Genomic DNA, 19189 nt, shown 5'->3' on the forward strand with positions numbered 1-19189 from the left:
TCACAACATCAGCACGCCAAAGGGTCTTGCTTCTCCCATAGCCTTGGACTCTAGCAGAAATCAAAACATCCTCCTTTGCCCCTCTGGCTTTTCAGCCTGCAACTTTTTACTTCTGGGTCACATTACATGCACTCTTCAACTCTAAACTCTGGCTTTTGTCCGTCTCACTATCTGTGAGCTGGAGGAGGGGACTCGCCTATTGGTGTTCTGGCACAGAGTTCCCTCTCTTTTGCTCTCTTAATGGCCCCATCACCTCTCCTTCGTTTTCTTAATGGCCCTTCGCCCAGGCAATCACCCCCTGAGGAAATTAGCCTGGTTTATTTTATAACCCTTGAGATCAGTCTACATCCCAATCCCAAAGAAGGGCAGTGCCAAATAATGCTCCAACTACCGCACAATTGTGCTCATTTCACACGCTAGCAAGGTTATGCTTACCGGTAAAATTCTACAAGGCAGGCTTAGGCAGTATGTGGACCGAGAACTCCCAGAAGTGCAAGCTGGATTTCGAAGGGGAAGAGAAACCAGAGACCAAATAGCAAATGTGCTGGATTATGGAGAAAGCTAGAGAGTTCCAGAAAGACGTCTACTTCTGCTTCATCGACTATGCAAAAGCCTTTGACTGTGTCGACCACAGCAAACTATGGCAAGTTCTTAAAGAAATGGGCGTGCCTGATCACCTCATCTGTCTCCTGAGAAATCTCTATGTGGGACAAGAAGCTACAGTTAGAACTGGATATGGAACAACTGGTTGGTTCAAAATTGGGAAAGGAGTACGACAAGGCTGTATATTGTCTCGCTGCTTATTTAACTTATATGCAGAATTCATCATGCGAAAGGCTGGACTGGATGAATCCCAAGCCGGAATTAAGAATGTCGGAAGAAATATCAACAACCTCAGATATACTGATGACACAACCTTGATGGCAGAAAGTGAGGAGGAATTAAAGAACCTTTTAATGAGGGTGAAAGAGGAGAGTGCAAAATATGGCCTGAAGCTCAACATCAAAAAACCGATATCATGGCCACTGGTCCCATCACCTCATGGCAAATAGAAGGGGAAGAAATGGAGGCAGTGAGAGATTTTACTTTCTTGGGTTCCATGATCACTGCAGGTGGTGACAGCAGTCACGAAATTTTATTAAAAGACGCCTGCTTCTTGGGAGAAAAGCAATGACAAACTTAGACAGCACCTTAAAAAGCAGAGACATCACCTTGCCAACAAAGGCCCGTATAGTTAAAGCTATGGTTTTCCCAGTAGTGATGTATGGAAGTGAGAGCTGGACCATAAAGAAGGCTGATCGCCGAAGTGCTGGAGGAGACTCTTGAGAGTCCCAGGGACTGCAAGAAGATCAAACCGATCCATTCTGAAGGAAATCAGCCCTAAGTGCTCACTGGAAGGACAGATCCTGAAGCTGAGGCTCCAATACTTTGGCCACCTCATGAGAAGAGAGGACTCCCTGGAAAAGACCCTGATGTTGGGAAAGATGGAGGGCACAAGGAGAAGGGGACGACAGAGGACGAGATGATTGGACAGTGTTCTCAAAGCTACGAACATGAGTTTGAGCAAACTGCGGGAGGCAGTGGAAGACAGGAGTGCCTGGCGTGCTCTGGTCCATGGGGTGACAAAGCGCCGGACACAACTGAACGACTAAACAACAACAACAACAAGGAATAGCGGGGCTTTCTGAGATCAAATCAGAAACCATTTGATCTCCTGTGTCCATTTAGACTCATGTACTAGGCACAATAGAGGCCATTTGGGCTATAAGCAGGCACTATGCTAATAATGCTATATTGCTAAATGAAATTAAATATGGCTTAATTGCTAGTGTGCCGTTAAATGCTTCTCTGCCCTTGCTCCTTGTCCTCTGTGATTTCTCTTCTGTTTCATTAGCATTAACTTCCTACAGAATCGGTTGCTGTGGGGCTGAATATATTTCAGCTCGGTATGAATTGTTGCATATTAAACAGGGTGTCACAAAGCAACGGAAATGCAAGCATATGAATCTGCTTTTAGATCACGCCTGCACAGACTTTAGGCTCACAGGATCAATTTGCTCCACCACCACCTGCCGTTGAGGTCCACCAGTCAGAGCCTGGTGCAAACCAGTGACTTGCAGTGGTAGAGCAACATACTCCTGGAAGTAAAGAATAGGGGCCCTCTGTGCACATGCTTAGCTTAGGAATCAGTGCTAGAACTGAGCACCCAGTCCCGTCACACAAAAATCCACTCCTGGTTTTCCCCGCAAGCTTTCTGAAATTAGTAGGGTAATTTACAGGGCACCGGAGTCTCTTTTTGTTATTAGTGTTACTAAACAATTGGGAGTCTGCCTTTTTTGCTGATCTACTGCAAATCTCTCAGATGCGCCAGTAGATCCTGATTACCCTCTGCTTTTGGATCATTGGTCTAACCAGCCCAGTACAATCCAATGTCCAGCAGCAGCTCTCCAGGATCTCAGAAAGGGGTCTTTTCCAATCCACTTCTGCTACTTGAGATACTCAAAACTCAAGGGTGGCTAACCTTTTTTGGGTTGAGGGCCACATTTGGCCCATGGTCAAATCTTCGAGGGTCACAGGTCAATGTAGGCATGTATTAAGCCGGAGAGATTCCCGTTATGGTTAAACTGACGTATACTGGTAGGTTTTGTGGTGCTCCCTTAAATCTTTGACACATTTTAAATTAGCTTTTACTTGCTGACCTGTCAAACTTCACTTTGTGCTGGGATGTTTATTGTGAGTTATTATGGCTTCCGTGCAAAATGCGGTATGCAAATAAGCTGGCTGTGCCTCATTTATTTCTTGTGGTGATTTTCTTTTTAACTTTTGCAGAGAAAATCGTTGATTGCTTTGGAAAAAGAAGATGAAGAAGAGCGCAGCAAAACCATCGAGAGTTTGAAGACGGCACTGAGGACCAAACCAATGAGGCAAATGATTTCCCTTGCTTTGCTGCCCAACTCCTTGCTTTCCTATTGGTTCAACTGCTTGCTTTCCTATTGGTTCTCTAGCAAAAGGGTTCCTGGAATTGATTCTCTAGCCAAAGAACTCTTAATGTTAATCTCATAAGGTTCTGGTCAGTCATTGCCAAGTTTGCCGAAAGGAGCTGAGTAGACATCACTAGGCCAGAGACAGATGTTACTGGGTTATAACTCTGGCCGGCACTTTTTTTTCTTGAACAAAAAGTGCCGGGACTCACCAACCTAGACGCTGCTGCCGCTGCCCTCTTGAAGCAAAAACCATGCGACTAGATTCTGGGCTGCACCACCTTATAGGGAGCTGTGCCTCTTGTCCATAGTGATAGACTCACTCTGACCCTGCAGGTTCCACTGAGCCGTCGTCGCTAGTAGCCTCAACCACTCCTGGCAAAGGTGTTTCCCTGGGGGTGCTATGTCAAGCCCACCCACCTGCCTATGCACGCCTCCCATTCTCTCTTCATCCCCCGCCAGCCCCCTTTCCATGAGGGAAAGGGAGAAGGAAGAGGGGCAGCCAGTGGAACAGCGTACACCCACACATGTGTTACTGTCGCCTGAGCCCAAACCAGAGGCGCATTCCCAGTCAAAGGCGACACGCACACAGCCGGGCCGTCACACAGCCTCCCGGAGGAGGAGGAGGAGGAGCCAGAAACTGTGGCTGAGGGCCGGTGTCCTCGAGGCTCAGACTTGCCGTGACCTCTCTGTCATAGAATTTTACTCAATATTGATCCAGAACAGAACTCCAATGCATAGTTAGCAGAGTAAAAACTTAAAACACGTTGCGGGATTCCCCAAAAATAGACCAGAGGCAATTGTGTTTCATTCAGCCGAGTTTACTACTGCTACTGAAGGCAAATGAGAATAATGGTCACAAATCCAATACATTCAGGATTGGCCCTGACCATATGAAATCCAGTTGCAGCAAACTTAACTTAAACTTACAATAACTTATAATAAGTCTAAACCAGGCATCCCCAAACTTCGGCCCTCCAGATGTTTTGGACTACAATTCCCATCATCCCTGACCACTGGTCCTGTTAGCTAGGGATCATGGGAGTTGTAGGCCAAAACATCTGGAGGGCCGCAGTTTGGGGATGCCTGGTCTAAACTTTAGCACTATAGCATACTATGTACAGAACACCACACCAGAAGGAAGAGAGATAGAAAGAGAAAAGTGAAACCCAGGCTCCTTCTGGCCCTACTTTTATAGTCAGCATGACCTTGACAGAAAGAGATAAGGGAACCAGTTTAAGCCAGCTGTACCCAAACATCATGAACCTTCTGCTTGTTTCTTTCACACAGAGAAGCTTCCGGAACCCCCTTGAATTAAGCAGAATAGCAAAGATCTCTACACATCAGATCAATACTTTCTGTACCAATAAATGCAAACTGACACTTGTTTAAGCTTTTACTCTGCTAACCATACATTGGAATCTACTCTGGAACAATACTGAGTAGAATTTCACGACACTCTCCCCAGCCTCCCATCCTGTCTGCTTCCCCTTTCCCACTCTGGCAACTGGTGGCAGCAGAAGACAGCAGGACCATGTCCAGTATACCTGAAGGAGCATCTCCTCCCCCATCGTTCTGCCCGGACACTGAGGTCACGCGCCAAGGGCCTTCTGCGGTTCCCTCACTACGAGAAGCCAAGTTACAGGGAACCAGGCAGAGGGCCTTCTCGGTAGTGGCACCCACCCTGTGGAACGCCCTCCCACCAGAGGTCAAAGAGAATAACAATTACCAGACCTTTAGAAGGCATCTCAAGGCAGCCTTGTTTAGGGAAGCTCTTAATGTTTGATGGATTTCTGTATTTTAATGTTTTGTTGGAAGCCGCCCAGAGTGGCTGGGGGAACCCGGTCAGATGGGCGGGGTATAAATTATTATTATTATTATTATTATTATTATTATTATTATTATTATTATTATGTCAGGAAGCCCACCCCACAATGCCACCCACCACCTGAGAGGTGCCGGAACTGCACTCGGGCTGAAAAAAAGCCCTGACTCCAGTGATTTCTGACCATTGGCCATTTGGGGAGCTGGAATCCAACAGCTTCTGGAGGTTAAAGCATCCAGGACAGATGACCATCCAACCTCTGCTTAATGTAATTTGTAATTTGCGTTGTGTGTGTGTTTTTTCCCCCCTGACGAACCCTCTTGTATTCATGGCGATCTGTTTCTGGCAGGTTTGTGACCAGGTTTATCGACCTGGATGGCTTGACGTGCATTCTGAACTTCCTGAAGAGCATGGACTACGAGACCTCCGAGTCTCGGATACATACCTCTCTCATCGGGTGCATCAAAGCTCTGATGAACAACTCTCTGGGGAGAGCTCATGTCCTGGCCCACTTGGAGAGCATCAATGTGATAGCTCAGAGCTTGAGCACGGAAAACATTAAGACCAAGGTGGCCGTGCTAGAAATCATGGGTGCTGTGTGCCTGGTCCCTGGAGGTCACAAGAAGGTGCTGGAAGCCATGGTGCACTACCAAAAATACGCCAGCGAAAGAACTCGCTTTCAGGTACGGACTGGCCTCTTGCCACTTAAGTCGGTTGTACGTTGGGAGAGAATGAAGGCAGTTGGAGAGACCTTTTTCCCCCTTTCCACGGAGTATCAGGGCTTCTTTTGCCCCACAGATTATATCTGATCAAAAAGGGCTTACAGTTTTTGAAACCACGCAATGCAGCAGTTGGACAAGCAACCTCTGCTTCCACCAACCCTTTAAAGCAGGGATCAACAAACTTTTTCAGCAGGGGGCCGGTCCAATGTCCCTCAGACCTTGTGGGGGGCCGGACTAAATTTTTTTTTGGGGGGGGGAATTGAACGAATTCCTATGCCCCACAAATAACCCAGTGATGCACTTTAAATAAAAGGACACATTCTACTCATGTAAAAACACAATGATTCCCAGACCGTCCGCAGGCTGGATTTAGAAGGTGATTGGGCTGGATCCAGCCCCCGGGGCCTTAGTTTGCCTACCCATGCTTTAAAACTTATCCTCTGTGTCCAGTATTAACTTTTACATAGTGTGTTGAGTTCTACAGTGGTGCCTCGCTTAACGAATGCCCTGCTTAATGAAATTTCCGCTTAATGAAAGGTTTTTCCTAGTGGAGGTTGCCTCGCTAGACGAATTTGTTTTACGAAAAATTCGTCTAGCGAATCGCGGTTTCCCATAGGAATGCATTGAAATTCAATTAATGCGTTCCTATGGGCAAAAAAAAATCAAAAAAAATTTCAATGCATTCCTATGGGATTCGCTAGACGAATTTTTCGTTATAAGAAAAGACTCGTGGAACGAATTAAATTCGTCACATCAGTTTTCGCAATATTTGGATTTATTTTTTAATACTGTCTGGGGTCATCTCAAACTGGCTCCCCGTTTGTGGAACGCTCTCCCCAGGGAGACTCGCCTGGCTCCTTCATTATATACCTTTAGGTGCCAGGTGATAATGTTCCTCTTTAACCAGGCATTTGGCTCACTGACTTCCAGTGCCCTTTTAAAATGTGTTTTGGGGGGTTGTTGGGCTGTTTTTGTTTTTATTATGAATTTTGTGTTTTTATATTGTGATTTTAGGTTGTGAACTGCCCTGAGAACTGCAGGTATAGGACTGTATACGAATTATTATTATAATTATAATTATTATTACTGCATTATTTCAGCGGCATCATCTGCCCTTCACCTTAAGGTCCCAGGGCAGGTTGCAACAATTTAAAACACAATATCAAAATGCATGGTCACAAGAATAGGGTGGTTGTTTGATTGACACCTGAGAAAACCGCTTGGAAGCTACCATATATCAACAGGGTTGAGGGGGGAGGGTTATTGGTTTGCTCTTTCGCTCTTGTTTTTACATTGTATTTTTATGCTGTGAACCATCGTGAGATCTACGGATGAAGAGCAGTATACAAATTCAATAAAGAACAATAACAGTATTGATTCTTGCACTTAGTTAATGGATGCTTAACTCAGAGACTCTGTGGTTCTGTCAAAATATGCAAAAGCTATCTCCAGCCAGTTTGTTAGCATGGACAGGTAATTCCAACCCAGCCTTCCCCAAGGTTTGTCCTACAGATGTTTTGTCTCACAGATGTTTTGGCAGCACCTGGGAGCTGCCCAAAACACCTGGAACACTCCACAGTGGGGGAAGCTGTATGGGTGGGCCATTTTATTTATTTTATTTTTTTGTGATCCTCAGCATAAAAAAACTAGTTCTTTTTTCCTTAATGCAATGGGTTTGCATTCGTGGCATATTGCCCCTGTACTTCTGCACCTGTAGACATCATTAATTTAAAACCTTGCACCCCGCAGACACTAATAAATGACCTGGACCGAAGCACAGGCCGATACCGGGACGAAGTGAGCCTCAAGACGGCTATTATGTCCTTCATCAACGCAGTTCTAAGCCAAGGGGCTGGAGTGGTAAGTTTGGGGGCTGGAGGGATATGTTTCAACCACGGAGGCTGTCGACCACTTTGGCTGGTGGGGTGGAGGTCCAACAGGAGGTGGCGCCAGAGGCAATGGCCGGCAGAGCCAGCTAATCCTAGTTTTGCCCCTATTCTCCTCCATGCTATAAGGGGCAGTACTGAGATGGGGGGGGGAGCTGGCAAGGAGTGACGCCTCCTGAGCTCTTGTAAGTAGGAAGGCAGGCAGGTGGAGGTTGTCTAAGGTTGATCCTCCTCTCCTTTCCTTCCTTCCATCCATCCTTTCATTTTCTTTCTTTCTTTCTTTCTCCCTCTCCCTCCTTCTCTCTTCCCCTTCCCCTCAACAGAGTTCCTGAGAAAGCTTAGGTGCATGATAGAGGCTGGTAATTTTGCACAGCCTTACTTCTGGGAACACATGAAGGGTACCTTGCCAGAGGAACCCCAAAATTCCATTGGGGGGCAGGAAGCCCAAGTGCTTAGCGTTTGATTCCGACCCTCTTTCCTGGTGTGTCTAAAATAAGATTGGCTCGTTTCTGCCGCCTCTTCCCTTCTGGCCGGGGGATGGTGGGAGTTGTAGTCGAGAACAGCAGGAAGACACCAGGTTGGCATCTAAAAGGATATTCAAATCAGGTCTCCTCTTTTCCAGGAAAGCCTGGACTTCAGACTCCACCTTCGATATGAATTCCTCATGCTTGGGATTCAGCCTGTGATTGACAAATTAAGAGAACATGAAAACTCCACATTAGATAGGTAAGTGTATTTGACTGGTTTGTAGCCTGTGAGGTCCCGCCCCCCCCCAAAAAAAATATTGCCTCCTTCTTCATTCTTGCTGGATTTTGTGTTTGTATCCAACTTCAGGCTGAAGCATTCCAATTACAAGTTCAAATGGTAGCTGAATATTTCTTGAAACATGCCTAATGCCAGCAGTACTTAAGAGCAGTTGCCAGCCAAATTTATGCCATATTATTAGTTTGCAAAATGCTTTACAATCTCCCCTCACCCCCCTTGCAATTTTGTTTTACTTTGTTGAACTCGTGCACTTATTGGTCTTTTCTCAGGCAACTGGGCAATGTTGTTGTTGTTGTTAATTCAATTTACATACCGCCCATTATCAAAAGATCCCAGGGCGGTGTACAACATTAAAAACACATTACAGAACACCAATGATAAAAACGTCATAAAAAGCATACTGGCAGACAGCCTAATAATAAAACAGTCTTCTCTAGAGATGTACACCTCTGCGGTCCCTAACCCCTTACTTACTGGCAGGTATGTTTGGCTGCCTAAAATCCCACACACAAATTTGAGCAAGAATCGGAAGCCTTGCGTTGTTGTTAAGAGGATGGATTATGTAAGGGCTTCAAACTCTACTGGATGAAATGTCAATAAATGGCTTGCCTGCTCTAGAAATTCCTAAATAGGAATACAGTAGTAGTATAAGCCTTTTTTTTTTTTTTGCAAGATCGATTAAATAGCCCATTACAATAAATGTGTGTTGACTCTTATCTCCTCCCCAGGCATTTAGACTTTTTTGAAATGCTCAGAAATGAAGATGAATTGGAGTTTGCCAAAAGATTTGAACTGGTATGTATGCATCCATCCATCCTAACTACTCTGGCGCTGGATGTTGTTGTTGTTTTGTTTTGTTCTTTCTGGTTGTAAGAATAAAAAAGGATAGAATTCTACCTGCTGCGAATCACTGTAAGAACTACCGTAAATCCCTTTGCAGTGACCCCTGAAAATGGGGTGGGCACGCGGGGTGCTTTTAAATGAGCATTTTCACAACACCCCCCATCCCAAATGCGCTCAGCACCGCTATAAGTGAATCTCACTCCTGAGCACTGTATGAATTTTACAGCGAATGTCGAAATTTACATAAAAATGGAAGCGAGGGGAAATCCCACGATAGTGGCTTGAAAGTCATAATGCTTTCACCATGACTTGGACATAGAGTGGTGGTGATTGCCGCGTCTTACCAAACATCAGCACTCACATCTGTTTGACAGCGGAATGGACTACCTTGGGAAATGGTGGACTCACCTTTGTCGTCGGTTTTTGAACAGAGGTTGGGTGGCCATATCTCGGGGTTTCTTTAGCTGTGATTCCTGCATTTCAGGAGATTGGACTGGGTGACACTTCCAACGCTACAATTCTATATTCCGTGTCAAGAGTACTTGTAGACCTGGAGAATCTTGACTGGGATTGTGAACATGCACATGTGCAAAATTTTGAACATTCATGGGGGTGGGGGGAGAGAAATGTGTGTGCACACCTGCCCCCACCTATATATGGGACCGCCTCTCCTGGTATGCCCCACGGAGGACCTTAAGGTCCACAAACAACAATACTTTGGAGATCCCGAGCCATAAGGCGGCTAGATTGGCCTCTACTAGAGCCAGGGCCTATTCAGTATTGGCCCCAACTTGGTGGAACGCTCTTTCCCAGGAGACCAGGGCCCTGCGGGATTTGTCATCTTTCCGCAGGGCCTGCAAGACAGAGCTGTTCCTCCTGGCCTTTGGGTTGGACTTAGCCTGACCCCTGTGCTTTCCTCCCTCATGGCCTGGATTTATGGACTACTTGAAATGAGGCTGCATTTTAAACTATAATACTGTATTTTAATCTGTATTTTAATTAATTGTTTTTATGTTTTATTGTGGTTTTGTTGGTGTGAGCCGCCCTGAGCCCGGTTTTTGACTGGGGAGGGCGGGGTATAAATAAAATTTATTATTATTATTATTATTATTATTATTATTATTATTATTATATAGTAAAGACCTGATCTGAAGACAGATTGTTCTGGGTTTAGTGCAATTGAGGGCAGCAACTTTTGACTCCCTGTGCCAATGTCAAGCCACACTTGGGGCGTGGAAATACGAAACGTAACCTTCTGCCTATCCTAACACAGGTCCATATAGATACGAAAAGTGCAACCCAGATGTTTGAGCTCACGAGGAAGCGGCTGACCCATACAGAAGCGTACCCACACTTCATGTCTATCCTACATCACTGTCTCCAAATGCCTTGTGAGTAAATATATAGAGATGTATTTTTGTATCTGTACATGGAAAGCAGGCTGTGGGTGGTTTCGGGGCCCTTGTTTTCTGTTGACTGAAGTTGGAAGTGTTGTATCTACAATGTGTTCCATAAGGGTTATTAGAACGGGTTGCTTAAATCTTCAATGTTCTGCGAAAGCAGCAACATCTATAGGCTATGTATCACATTATTTCGAAGGACTGTTTGTGTCTATGCTCATTTCAGCCCCTCTCTACGGAAGTGGATGAATGGGCTGCTGTCCTCATGATGAATGGAATAGTGTCCTCTTGATCAGAAATGGGAAATATGGCTTGCAATCAAAGTAGCGCTAAGGGGGACATTGAATCATCTCAAGGATTTCTACTTGCGCAGCAGAACATTCTCCCTTTTTCTTGTCGCTGTGCACCCTTTAAAACTGTTCTGAGACAGAATTGGGGATGGCGGGGGGGAGAGATAGGTGGGCAGTTGCCTTGCTCAAGCCGAACTCGTTCTGGTTGCGCAGTTAATTAGTTCAATTGTTGTTGTTTAGTCGTTTAGTCGTGTCCGACTCTTCGTGACCCCATGGACCATAGCACGCCAGGCACTCCTGTCTTCTTTCTTCAGCTCCGGTAGTTGGTGCATAAACTTGGATTACTGTGATGTTAAAAGGTCTGCCTTGGATTCGTATCGAGATCATTCTGTCATTTTTGAGATTGCATCCCATTACAGCTTTTGCCATTCTTTGGTTGACTATGAGGGCCACTCCATTTCTACTACAGGATTCCTGCCCACAGTAGTAGATACGATAGTCACCCGAACTGAATTCGCCCATTCCCTTCCATTTTAGTTCACTGATGCCCAGGATGTCTATATTTATTCTTGTCATCTCATTTTTGACCACATCCAGCTTACCTCCACTCATGGTTCTTACATTCCAGGTTCCTATGCAATATTTTTCTTTACAGCATCGGACTTTCCTTTCGCTTCCAGGCATATCCGCAACTGAGCGTCCTTTCGGCTTTGGCCCAGCCGCTTCATCAGCTCTGAATCTACTTGTACTTGTCCTCCGCTCTTCCTCAGTAGCATGTTGGACGCCTTCCGACCTGAGGGGCTCATCTTCCAGCGTCATAACTTTTATATGCCTGTTGTCTTTGTCCATGGAGTTTTCTTGGCAGGGATACTGGAGTGGCTTGCCAGTTCCTTCTCCAGTTCAATACTGCCCCCTTGAATTAGTTCAATACTGCCCCCAAAATTTTAAGGACAACCTCATCTGCCCCAAAGGGCGCGGAGAAGGCTTCTTAATCCTGGCAAGAGAAGACAAAATGACAAGACTGGATTCGTAGCATTTATTTAAAAAACTGGGATGAGTGCTTGCAATGGGAGGAGAGGGACGGGGTGCAGCTTGGACTGCAAGATTGAAGGAAAGTAGGGTCTCCTCGTGAGTTGGTCCCTTTTTCTGCTCGTGAGTTGGTCCCTTTTTTGCTAGATACAACCCCTAATTATCCCCCCCCCCCAAAAAACACCTTCTGCCCTCCTCTACACTATCTTGCATACACCAGCATGAATATATGTTAAAATCTGCAAAGTCAAAACTTTGGCGCTCCTCATTTGCAATGAAAACGCAATCTAGCAAAGCCTCTTCCCACTGAAGGAAGTGGGGGGCTGGAGGCGATTTATGCTCCATTTCCCCCTTCCCTCCTGCAGCCGCTTCCTGTGCTGTTCTAGAGGATTCCCCCCCCCCCTCCCCAACTCCCTGGAACAGGTTTTCAAGGGGCTATGGGGTGGGGGTGGGGAGGAGAAATCCTTGAAAAACACCCCCCCCCTGCTCATGTCAGCATGAGCGAAGTTCCGCTCATGGGAACACAATGGAAGCCGCTGAGTTCTCTGACAACGTAAGAGGTAGCTTAAATTGATTGTGTGCCATTCCTCTTCCCTCGAACAACAACAGCTGCTATCCCAAACAACAGCAACAAATTTTATAAACAATGGATTTTGGGTGTTTTTTATATATATATACACACCCCCTGGAGCATCCAGGAAAAACGTTCAAGCTCTGTTGTCACTGCAATCATCTGCACGGAAGATTTTCTCAATTACATCCAGTTGCTCTGGATTTGCCTTAGTTTTCCTAGACGTCCCATATCTAGCTCAGCTTCCCTGATATTTGATTCAAAAGTTGTGTGCTGGGTAATCCCATAGACTCTTAAATATTATTACAGTGGTGCCCCGCTAGACGAATTTAATTCGTTCCACGGGTCTATTCTTATAACGAAAAATTCGTCTAGCGAATGCCATAGGAATGCATTGGTTTTCTTTGAATTTTTTTTTTTGCCCATAGGAACACATTAATTGAATTTCAATGCATTCCTATGGGAAACCGCGATTCGCTCGATGAATTTTTTGTAAAACAAATTCGTCTAGTGAGGCAACCTCCGCTAGAAAAATCCTTTCTTTAAGCGAAAATTTCGTCTTATAGGGCGTTCGTTAAGCGAGGCACCACTGTATTTTTATTTACAGTGGTACCTCGGTTTATGAACACAATTGGTTCCGGAAGTCTGTTCATAAACTGAAGCGTTCATAAACTGAAGCGAACTTTCCCATTGAAAGTAATGGAAAGTGGATTAATCCGTTCCAGACAGTCCGCGGAGTACTTAAACTGAAGCGTTCATAAACTGAAGCAAACTTTCCCATTGAAAGTAATGGAAAGTGGATTAATCCGTTCCAGACGGGACCGCGGAGTACTTAAACTGAAATGTTCATAAACTGAAGCATGGGTGTAATTGGTTTCCGGAAGTCTGTTCATAAACTGAAGCGTTCATAAACTGAAGCGAACTTTCCCATTGAAAGTAATGGAAAATGAATTAATCCGTTCCAGATGGGTCCGCGGCGTTCATAAACCGAAAATTCATAAACCGAGGTGTTCATAAACCGAGGTTCCACTGTATTTAAATCCCATGTGTTTCCACGATGTCACTTGCTACTTTTTATCCTGTCTGACGCACACAGAGACAAACACCCCAACAAACCACCTTTCCCTCCCCAGCTCACCTGAATTTAATGGTTGCCCAGATCCACACTCGTATGCAAGCGTCTGCCTTAATTGCAGGAGCATTTTGAAAGATGCCAAGCTCTCCCAAGGCCTCTCCGCCCTTGCCAAAAGGGGTCCCTTGAGAGCTGCTTCCTTAAATGTTTTGCATAGCTGCCTCTACCGTCTTGGAATGGTTTTTGCGTTTGAAATGTGGAAGCAGCAGGAATCTCAGCAAAAACCGCTCGGTCTCTGCTGCGGGAGCCTAGCATGCATTCTCCCGCGTGAAAGTCATTGCTAATCGCTATCTCTCCTCCGCCTCCTTTAGATAAGAGAAATGGCAACACGGTCCATTACTGGTTGCTGCTCGACCGCATCATACAACAAATAGTTATTCAGAACGACAAAGGGCAGGATCCAGACTCAACACCCCTGGAGAACTTTAATATTAAGAACGTTGTTCGAATGTAAGACCCTATTTCCCCCTCCTTCTGAACCAAATGCTAAATTAGAAGACTTTCTTTCGCTCTTTCTTTCCTGGTCTTATTCTGTATTTTGTGTGTGTTTCGCTTTTTGGACATCTTTTTTTTAAAAAGGCACGTGCTTGCAAGTTGGGGGGTTGAGCTGGATGATCTTTAGAGATCCCATCCAACTGCGATTCTATGGACTACATAAGTCTAAAATGGGGGTGGGGTTTTTCTCCGTCCTCCATCCTCTGTTGGGGGCGAGGCATTCAGTGTTAATCCTTTGTGTTTGCCCCAGATAACTGTGAACATATGTTCCCTATGATCACAAATACAGGCAGCGACCAATTTATGCTTGTCTGAAATCTGTATGGACACACATGCACACACCAGACCAAACCTGGAAGTGACCCAAAAAATGCCACCAAAATGGGGCAGCCTTATGCATGCCCTGCCAGCGTGCACAGGGATCCGGAATGTAACATCTGTGAAAATCGGTCCCTGCCTGTACAAACCGTGTTTCAAGAGCATGAGGCTCTGTGGTGTAAAGTTAAGGAGGTAAGAAGAGACCTGCTGAATTGGGTCCAAAAAGTCCATCTAGACCTGTTCTCCATAGCTGCCAACAAGATGGCTCCAGGATGCCCATATGTTATACATGAAGTCAGTAGTACAACACCTCTCCACACTGTTGCCCCTGACCAACCAGCAATAAATAGCATGCAACCTCTGGATCAATAGAAGCTGGTCTTCCTCTCAACCAGCTTCTCGCACCCTGCCTTCTTGCTTACAACCAGTTGAGGGGTGGGGGGCACTGCCAGTTAACTTCCTCCTCCTTGGTCTCAGTGTTGCCTTTGTAACCTCTGCAGGGAGGCCGATGGAGACAAAACTCGCATTGGTTCTCCCTGCCTGCCATTGCCTCTAGCGCCACCTGCTGTTGGACTCCCTGTTTCCTGCCCTACCACTTTCTGCTACTGCTCTGAACCCTGGAAAGTCCATTTTTAGCCACCATGGGTGATAGGCCACCCATGAATTTATCCGGAGCGGACTCTAGCACAGGGCTAAATGAATGTTTTCCCCCGCATGGATTTCTGTTTGGGTCACAGAATATTATCCCCCTATGCACCCCATAAATCTGTTCTAAGGTTTCCCCCAAATTTGTGGAAATCCTCACATTGATGAGACAGGTTGGTTGAGTGCTTCTTCTGATCTCCTTTTTGAGCAGTTAATTCCAAATGTTATCCATGCATTGATACTTCCCATGGCCCTTGTTACATTCAGAAAAGGCAATTCTTATTTTTCGTGCTCCCAGCCCGCTTCATCCATTTAGCATAACCTGTTTCTAATCCTGTAAGAGAATGGCCGCCTTGAAAGGTTTTCAAACACCTTTATTGCCTATCAAGAGTCTGCTTTCGTTTGCCAACATTTCATAGCTGATAGCCTCATCCCATAAGGTAGGGTTGCCATATTTCAAAAAGGAAAAACCAGGACACCCTGAAAGTTAAAAAAAAAAATCCTTCCAGTAGCACCTTAGAGACCAACTAAGTTTGTCATAGGTATGAGCTTTCGTGTGCATGCACACTTCTTCAGATACTTTCAGATACTTCAGATATTTTCGTGCATGCACACAAAAGCTCATACCTAGGACAAACTTAGTTGGTCTCTAAGGTGCTACTGGAAGGAATTTATTATTATTTTTTTACTATGTCAGACCAACACGGCTACCTACCTGTAACTAGTACCCTGAAAGTTGTTGAGCTTTCTTTAGGAAGACTCCAAAATTGTTAAGCTTTTGCAAAAACATGATTTCTCGATAGATCCAGGACTATTTCAGAAAGGGGATGTCAATTCTGCCTTTGAAATCCCAGTAATGTCTGGGGAAATCCGGACGTTTGGCAGCCCTACCATAAGGAGTAGTGTTGGTAAAGATTCCATAGCATTGCAGTGGTTCAGACAGTGTCTAGAAAGTGTCTAGATTTCCTCCTAATCTCTTAAATGCCCCTGGAAAATAACCTGGCAATACCGAGTGAGCCCAGCCTTAGGACTAGCGACCCGAATGCAAAACATTGCCATTGTAAAAGCTTTTGTGGGAGGGAAATGGACTAATTGAGCCAAAGAATATGGGTGAAACCCTCAGGCTTTCATTCATCCTCGTTTCCTATTGTATGTGGTGCTTATTGTTTTCATGGTTTGTTTTCTTGTCCAGGCTGGTTAATGAAAATGAAGTGAAGCAATGGAAAGAGCAAGCGGAAAAGATGAGAAAAGGTGACTGATGAAAAATAAACATTCCGGCCTAAACCAGAAGGATAGGTGTACGGTAAAGCATATCAAGGAGTCCAGCAGCAGGGCCTTGCGTTCCCCATCCATCCTTGAAGGGTTACCATGACAACCAGGCCTTTGGTGAAGCATACCATGTAGGAGAAAGGACCAGGGGGGGGGAATGGTGGAGTGGCTTGCTTAAGACGCCAGGTTCAAAGGATCTTGGGCAGCTAGGACTCAGGTGGGAGAAACAATCTGCCCGAAGTTTTGGAGAGCCAATCTCAGTTGGCGTTCTAAGCTAGATGCAGCTGTGGCCTCACTCTGGTTAAGGCAAATCGTTGCATATTGTGGTCGTGAGAGGAAGTGACATCATGGAGGCGGGAGGCCCAGACTCCTCCTAGCCATGTGGACAGGAGTCAGAACAGGTTAAGTAGTAAGCCTGAGCTTTGAGGGTCGTGGGGGGGGGGGGTAGTCTATAAACATTGGGGTTGAGGAGCACGGAAGCTAGAACCTCTATAGTGTGGAGTTGGAGGCAATTGCTTAGTTAACACAAGTTTATTCCCTTTGGCCGCAATCCAGACATCTGCTACACAGACAAACAGTTTCACCTTCCTTGAGCATTCCTCGGAGGGAGTGGGCTTTGTGTGGGTGGGAGGAACCTAACAATTTAATCTCCCGTCCCTTTTTCTTATCATAAAGAACATCATGAGCTCCAGCAGAAGCTGGAAAAGAAAGAGCGGGAATGTGATGTCAAGACCCAGGAGAAAGAGGAGATGATGCAGACCTTGAATAAGATGAAGGAGAAGCTGGAAAAAGAACTCTCGGAGCATAAACTAGTCAAGCAGCAAGTGGCAGACCTCACGGCGCAGATCCACGAACTGAGCAGGGTGAGGCCATCTAACGTGGGATTGGGCCAGATCTCGCCTTTAGCTAGTGTCGCACACAATCCCAGTCTCTGAGCAGCAAGAGACTCCAGAGGTTCCCATGTTTTGCCCGGGTTCAGTTTCCTTGGAACGAAGGTCAATGGAGACTGTGGTGTCTTTAGGGCATATGGTTTTATTTACACATATACAAAACCTGAGTGTAGGAGGGAGGGCTTCACTGCATTAACACGCCAGCAGATCTTGCCTCCCCGTTAGGTTTCCAGGGAAATTTGGGTCCAGGACAGAGCATTACAGGCCTCTGTGTCTCCATCATCAGCCCAACTCATAGATGCACAGATCACCTATTGTTCCCCATCCTAGGATGTCCTGGCATCTAGCCAGGTGAGGTGGGAAGACACCTGTCCATTTGCCTCTATGGCAACAGAGCTGACTTTTTAAGATGCTGAGGGCGGGTAGGTAATTAGCTGAGCGGCTACTTGCATTACCTTAACAAAGAAACTGGTTTGACTGGTTTAGCATGTTTCCTCTTGTTAATGCTAACCTCACAGATACAGGACCACTTGTGGGCATTGTCTAGACTGGCCCCCTGGACCTATAAGACTGGTTTTATGAAAGAAAAGGTTCAGCTACAGAACTTGATTCAGACAGGTCAAAGACCTTTCTCATCACTGAGAGGAGGAAGAGGCCCAATTCAGGTGCTGGTATCTTTGCCTGAGTGAAACTCCAGTTAAGACCTTACTCTCTCAGAGGAGAATATAAGATGGCGGCACTACCTTGAATAGTCTGGGATAACCCAGTTTTGTAGAGTTGCTGAAGATAAGCATGGGTGGATTTTGATGAGAGTCAACAAAGAGCACAATATAAGCTGCTCTAAGCTTTGCAACAGTCTTCAACCTTGAGTCCTCAGATGTTGACAACTCTTGCCAACCCTTAGCATTGGTTAAGCTGCCTGGGGATGATAGAAGTTGTAGTCCAACAACATCTAGAGGCCCTAAGTTGAACTCTTCTGCGAAGGAGAAGGTGGCACATAGGTATAAGTAATCCCTTTGTGTCGTTGGGCATCCAGTATATTTCAGAAATATCAACTGATTGTGGAGCAATCAGCCAAGGTTGTGGGTTGTGGAGCAGTCAGCCAAGGTTCTGGGACCCAAGTTTGCCTCTGGGTGCTGTGCCATGGGCAGAGAAGCTAAGACAGGGGTCAGCAACCTAAGGCCCATGGGCCGGAAGCGACCCAGGGAGGTCGTTTGACCGGCCCCCGGTCCCTGGTCTCCTTGCTGGCCTTAGCAGGACTAACTTGGGCAGTTAGCCCTGGCGATGCTACATTGATGTCATATTTTATCCTGTTTTTAAGCTGTTTTTTTTAAAAGTCGTTTTCAATCAGTGTTTTATATTTGTTGTTAGCCGCCCTAAGGCCGGTTTCTAAACCGGGAAGGGCGGGGAATAAATAAAAATTTATTACTCTTTATATTATTATGTTTTTTCAGGTTCCTTGCAGTGACCATATATTCTCTCTCCCCTCTTTTTCTTCCAGAGAGCAATATGTGCTCCTGTCCCAGGGGGGCCCCCTCTGCCACCGGGTGCTCCTGGGGGTCCCTTACCAACAGCTTCCATAGGTTCTCTTCTCCCGGTCCCTCCACCGCCACCACCACCTGGCGGGGTCCTCCCACCACCGCCCCCGCCTCCGCCACCTCCCGGTGGACCGCCTCCTCCACCAGGGCCACCTCCGCTCGGCGGCCTCACCCCAGCCCCGGGAGCACCCTTGGGATCAGGGCTCAAGAGGAAAAACATCCCGCAGCCCACAAATGCTCTCAAGTCCTTCAACTGGTCCAAGCTGCCTGAGGTAAGGAGCCCCTTCCATGGTGTGTGGATAAGTGCTTCTGGCTGTGCCGTCCCCCCGCTGTGTAATAGAACGGCCCTCGTCAACTTGTAGTTTGGCTGGTGGCCTCCAGATGTTTCAGTCGGCCCTAGCCAAGCACGGTCATGTTGGCGGTGGAAGCTGTGGTCCATCTTGCAGGCTTCCCACAGGGATCTTGGCAGCCATGGTGAGAATAGGATGCTGGACTAGTTGGGCTTTGGGGCCGCCATCTACCCTCTGGCATCCTGCTTTCTTCTGCTGGAAGCAGAATTGTAGACTAAATGAACTATTCTGGGGAGAGAG

The 19189-nt window shown here is 46.2% G+C and overlaps 1 protein-coding gene across 2 annotated transcripts in view; it reads left to right on the forward strand.

Moving 5' to 3' along the window:
* Positions 1-19189, forward strand: part of DAAM1 (dishevelled associated activator of morphogenesis 1) — a 179405-nt gene that overhangs the window by 121972 nt on the left and 38244 nt on the right. For both annotated transcript variants that reach the window (XM_060271207.1, XM_035104035.2), the window contains exons 5-14: positions 2830-2924; positions 5156-5489; positions 7278-7388; positions 8037-8140; positions 8908-8974; positions 10296-10413; positions 13756-13894; positions 16095-16153; positions 16847-17034; positions 18563-18871. In XM_060271207.1, coding sequence (XP_060127190.1) covers positions 2830-2924; positions 5156-5489; positions 7278-7388; positions 8037-8140; positions 8908-8974; positions 10296-10413; positions 13756-13894; positions 16095-16153; positions 16847-17034; positions 18563-18871 — 1524 coding nt within the window. The remainder of the gene's footprint in view (positions 1-2829; positions 2925-5155; positions 5490-7277; positions 7389-8036; positions 8141-8907; positions 8975-10295; positions 10414-13755; positions 13895-16094; positions 16154-16846; positions 17035-18562; positions 18872-19189) is intronic.

This window comes from Zootoca vivipara, chromosome 1 (assembly GCF_963506605.1).
Source record: "Zootoca vivipara chromosome 1, rZooViv1.1, whole genome shotgun sequence".
Classification (NCBI taxonomy): Eukaryota; Metazoa; Chordata; class Lepidosauria; order Squamata; family Lacertidae; genus Zootoca; species Zootoca vivipara.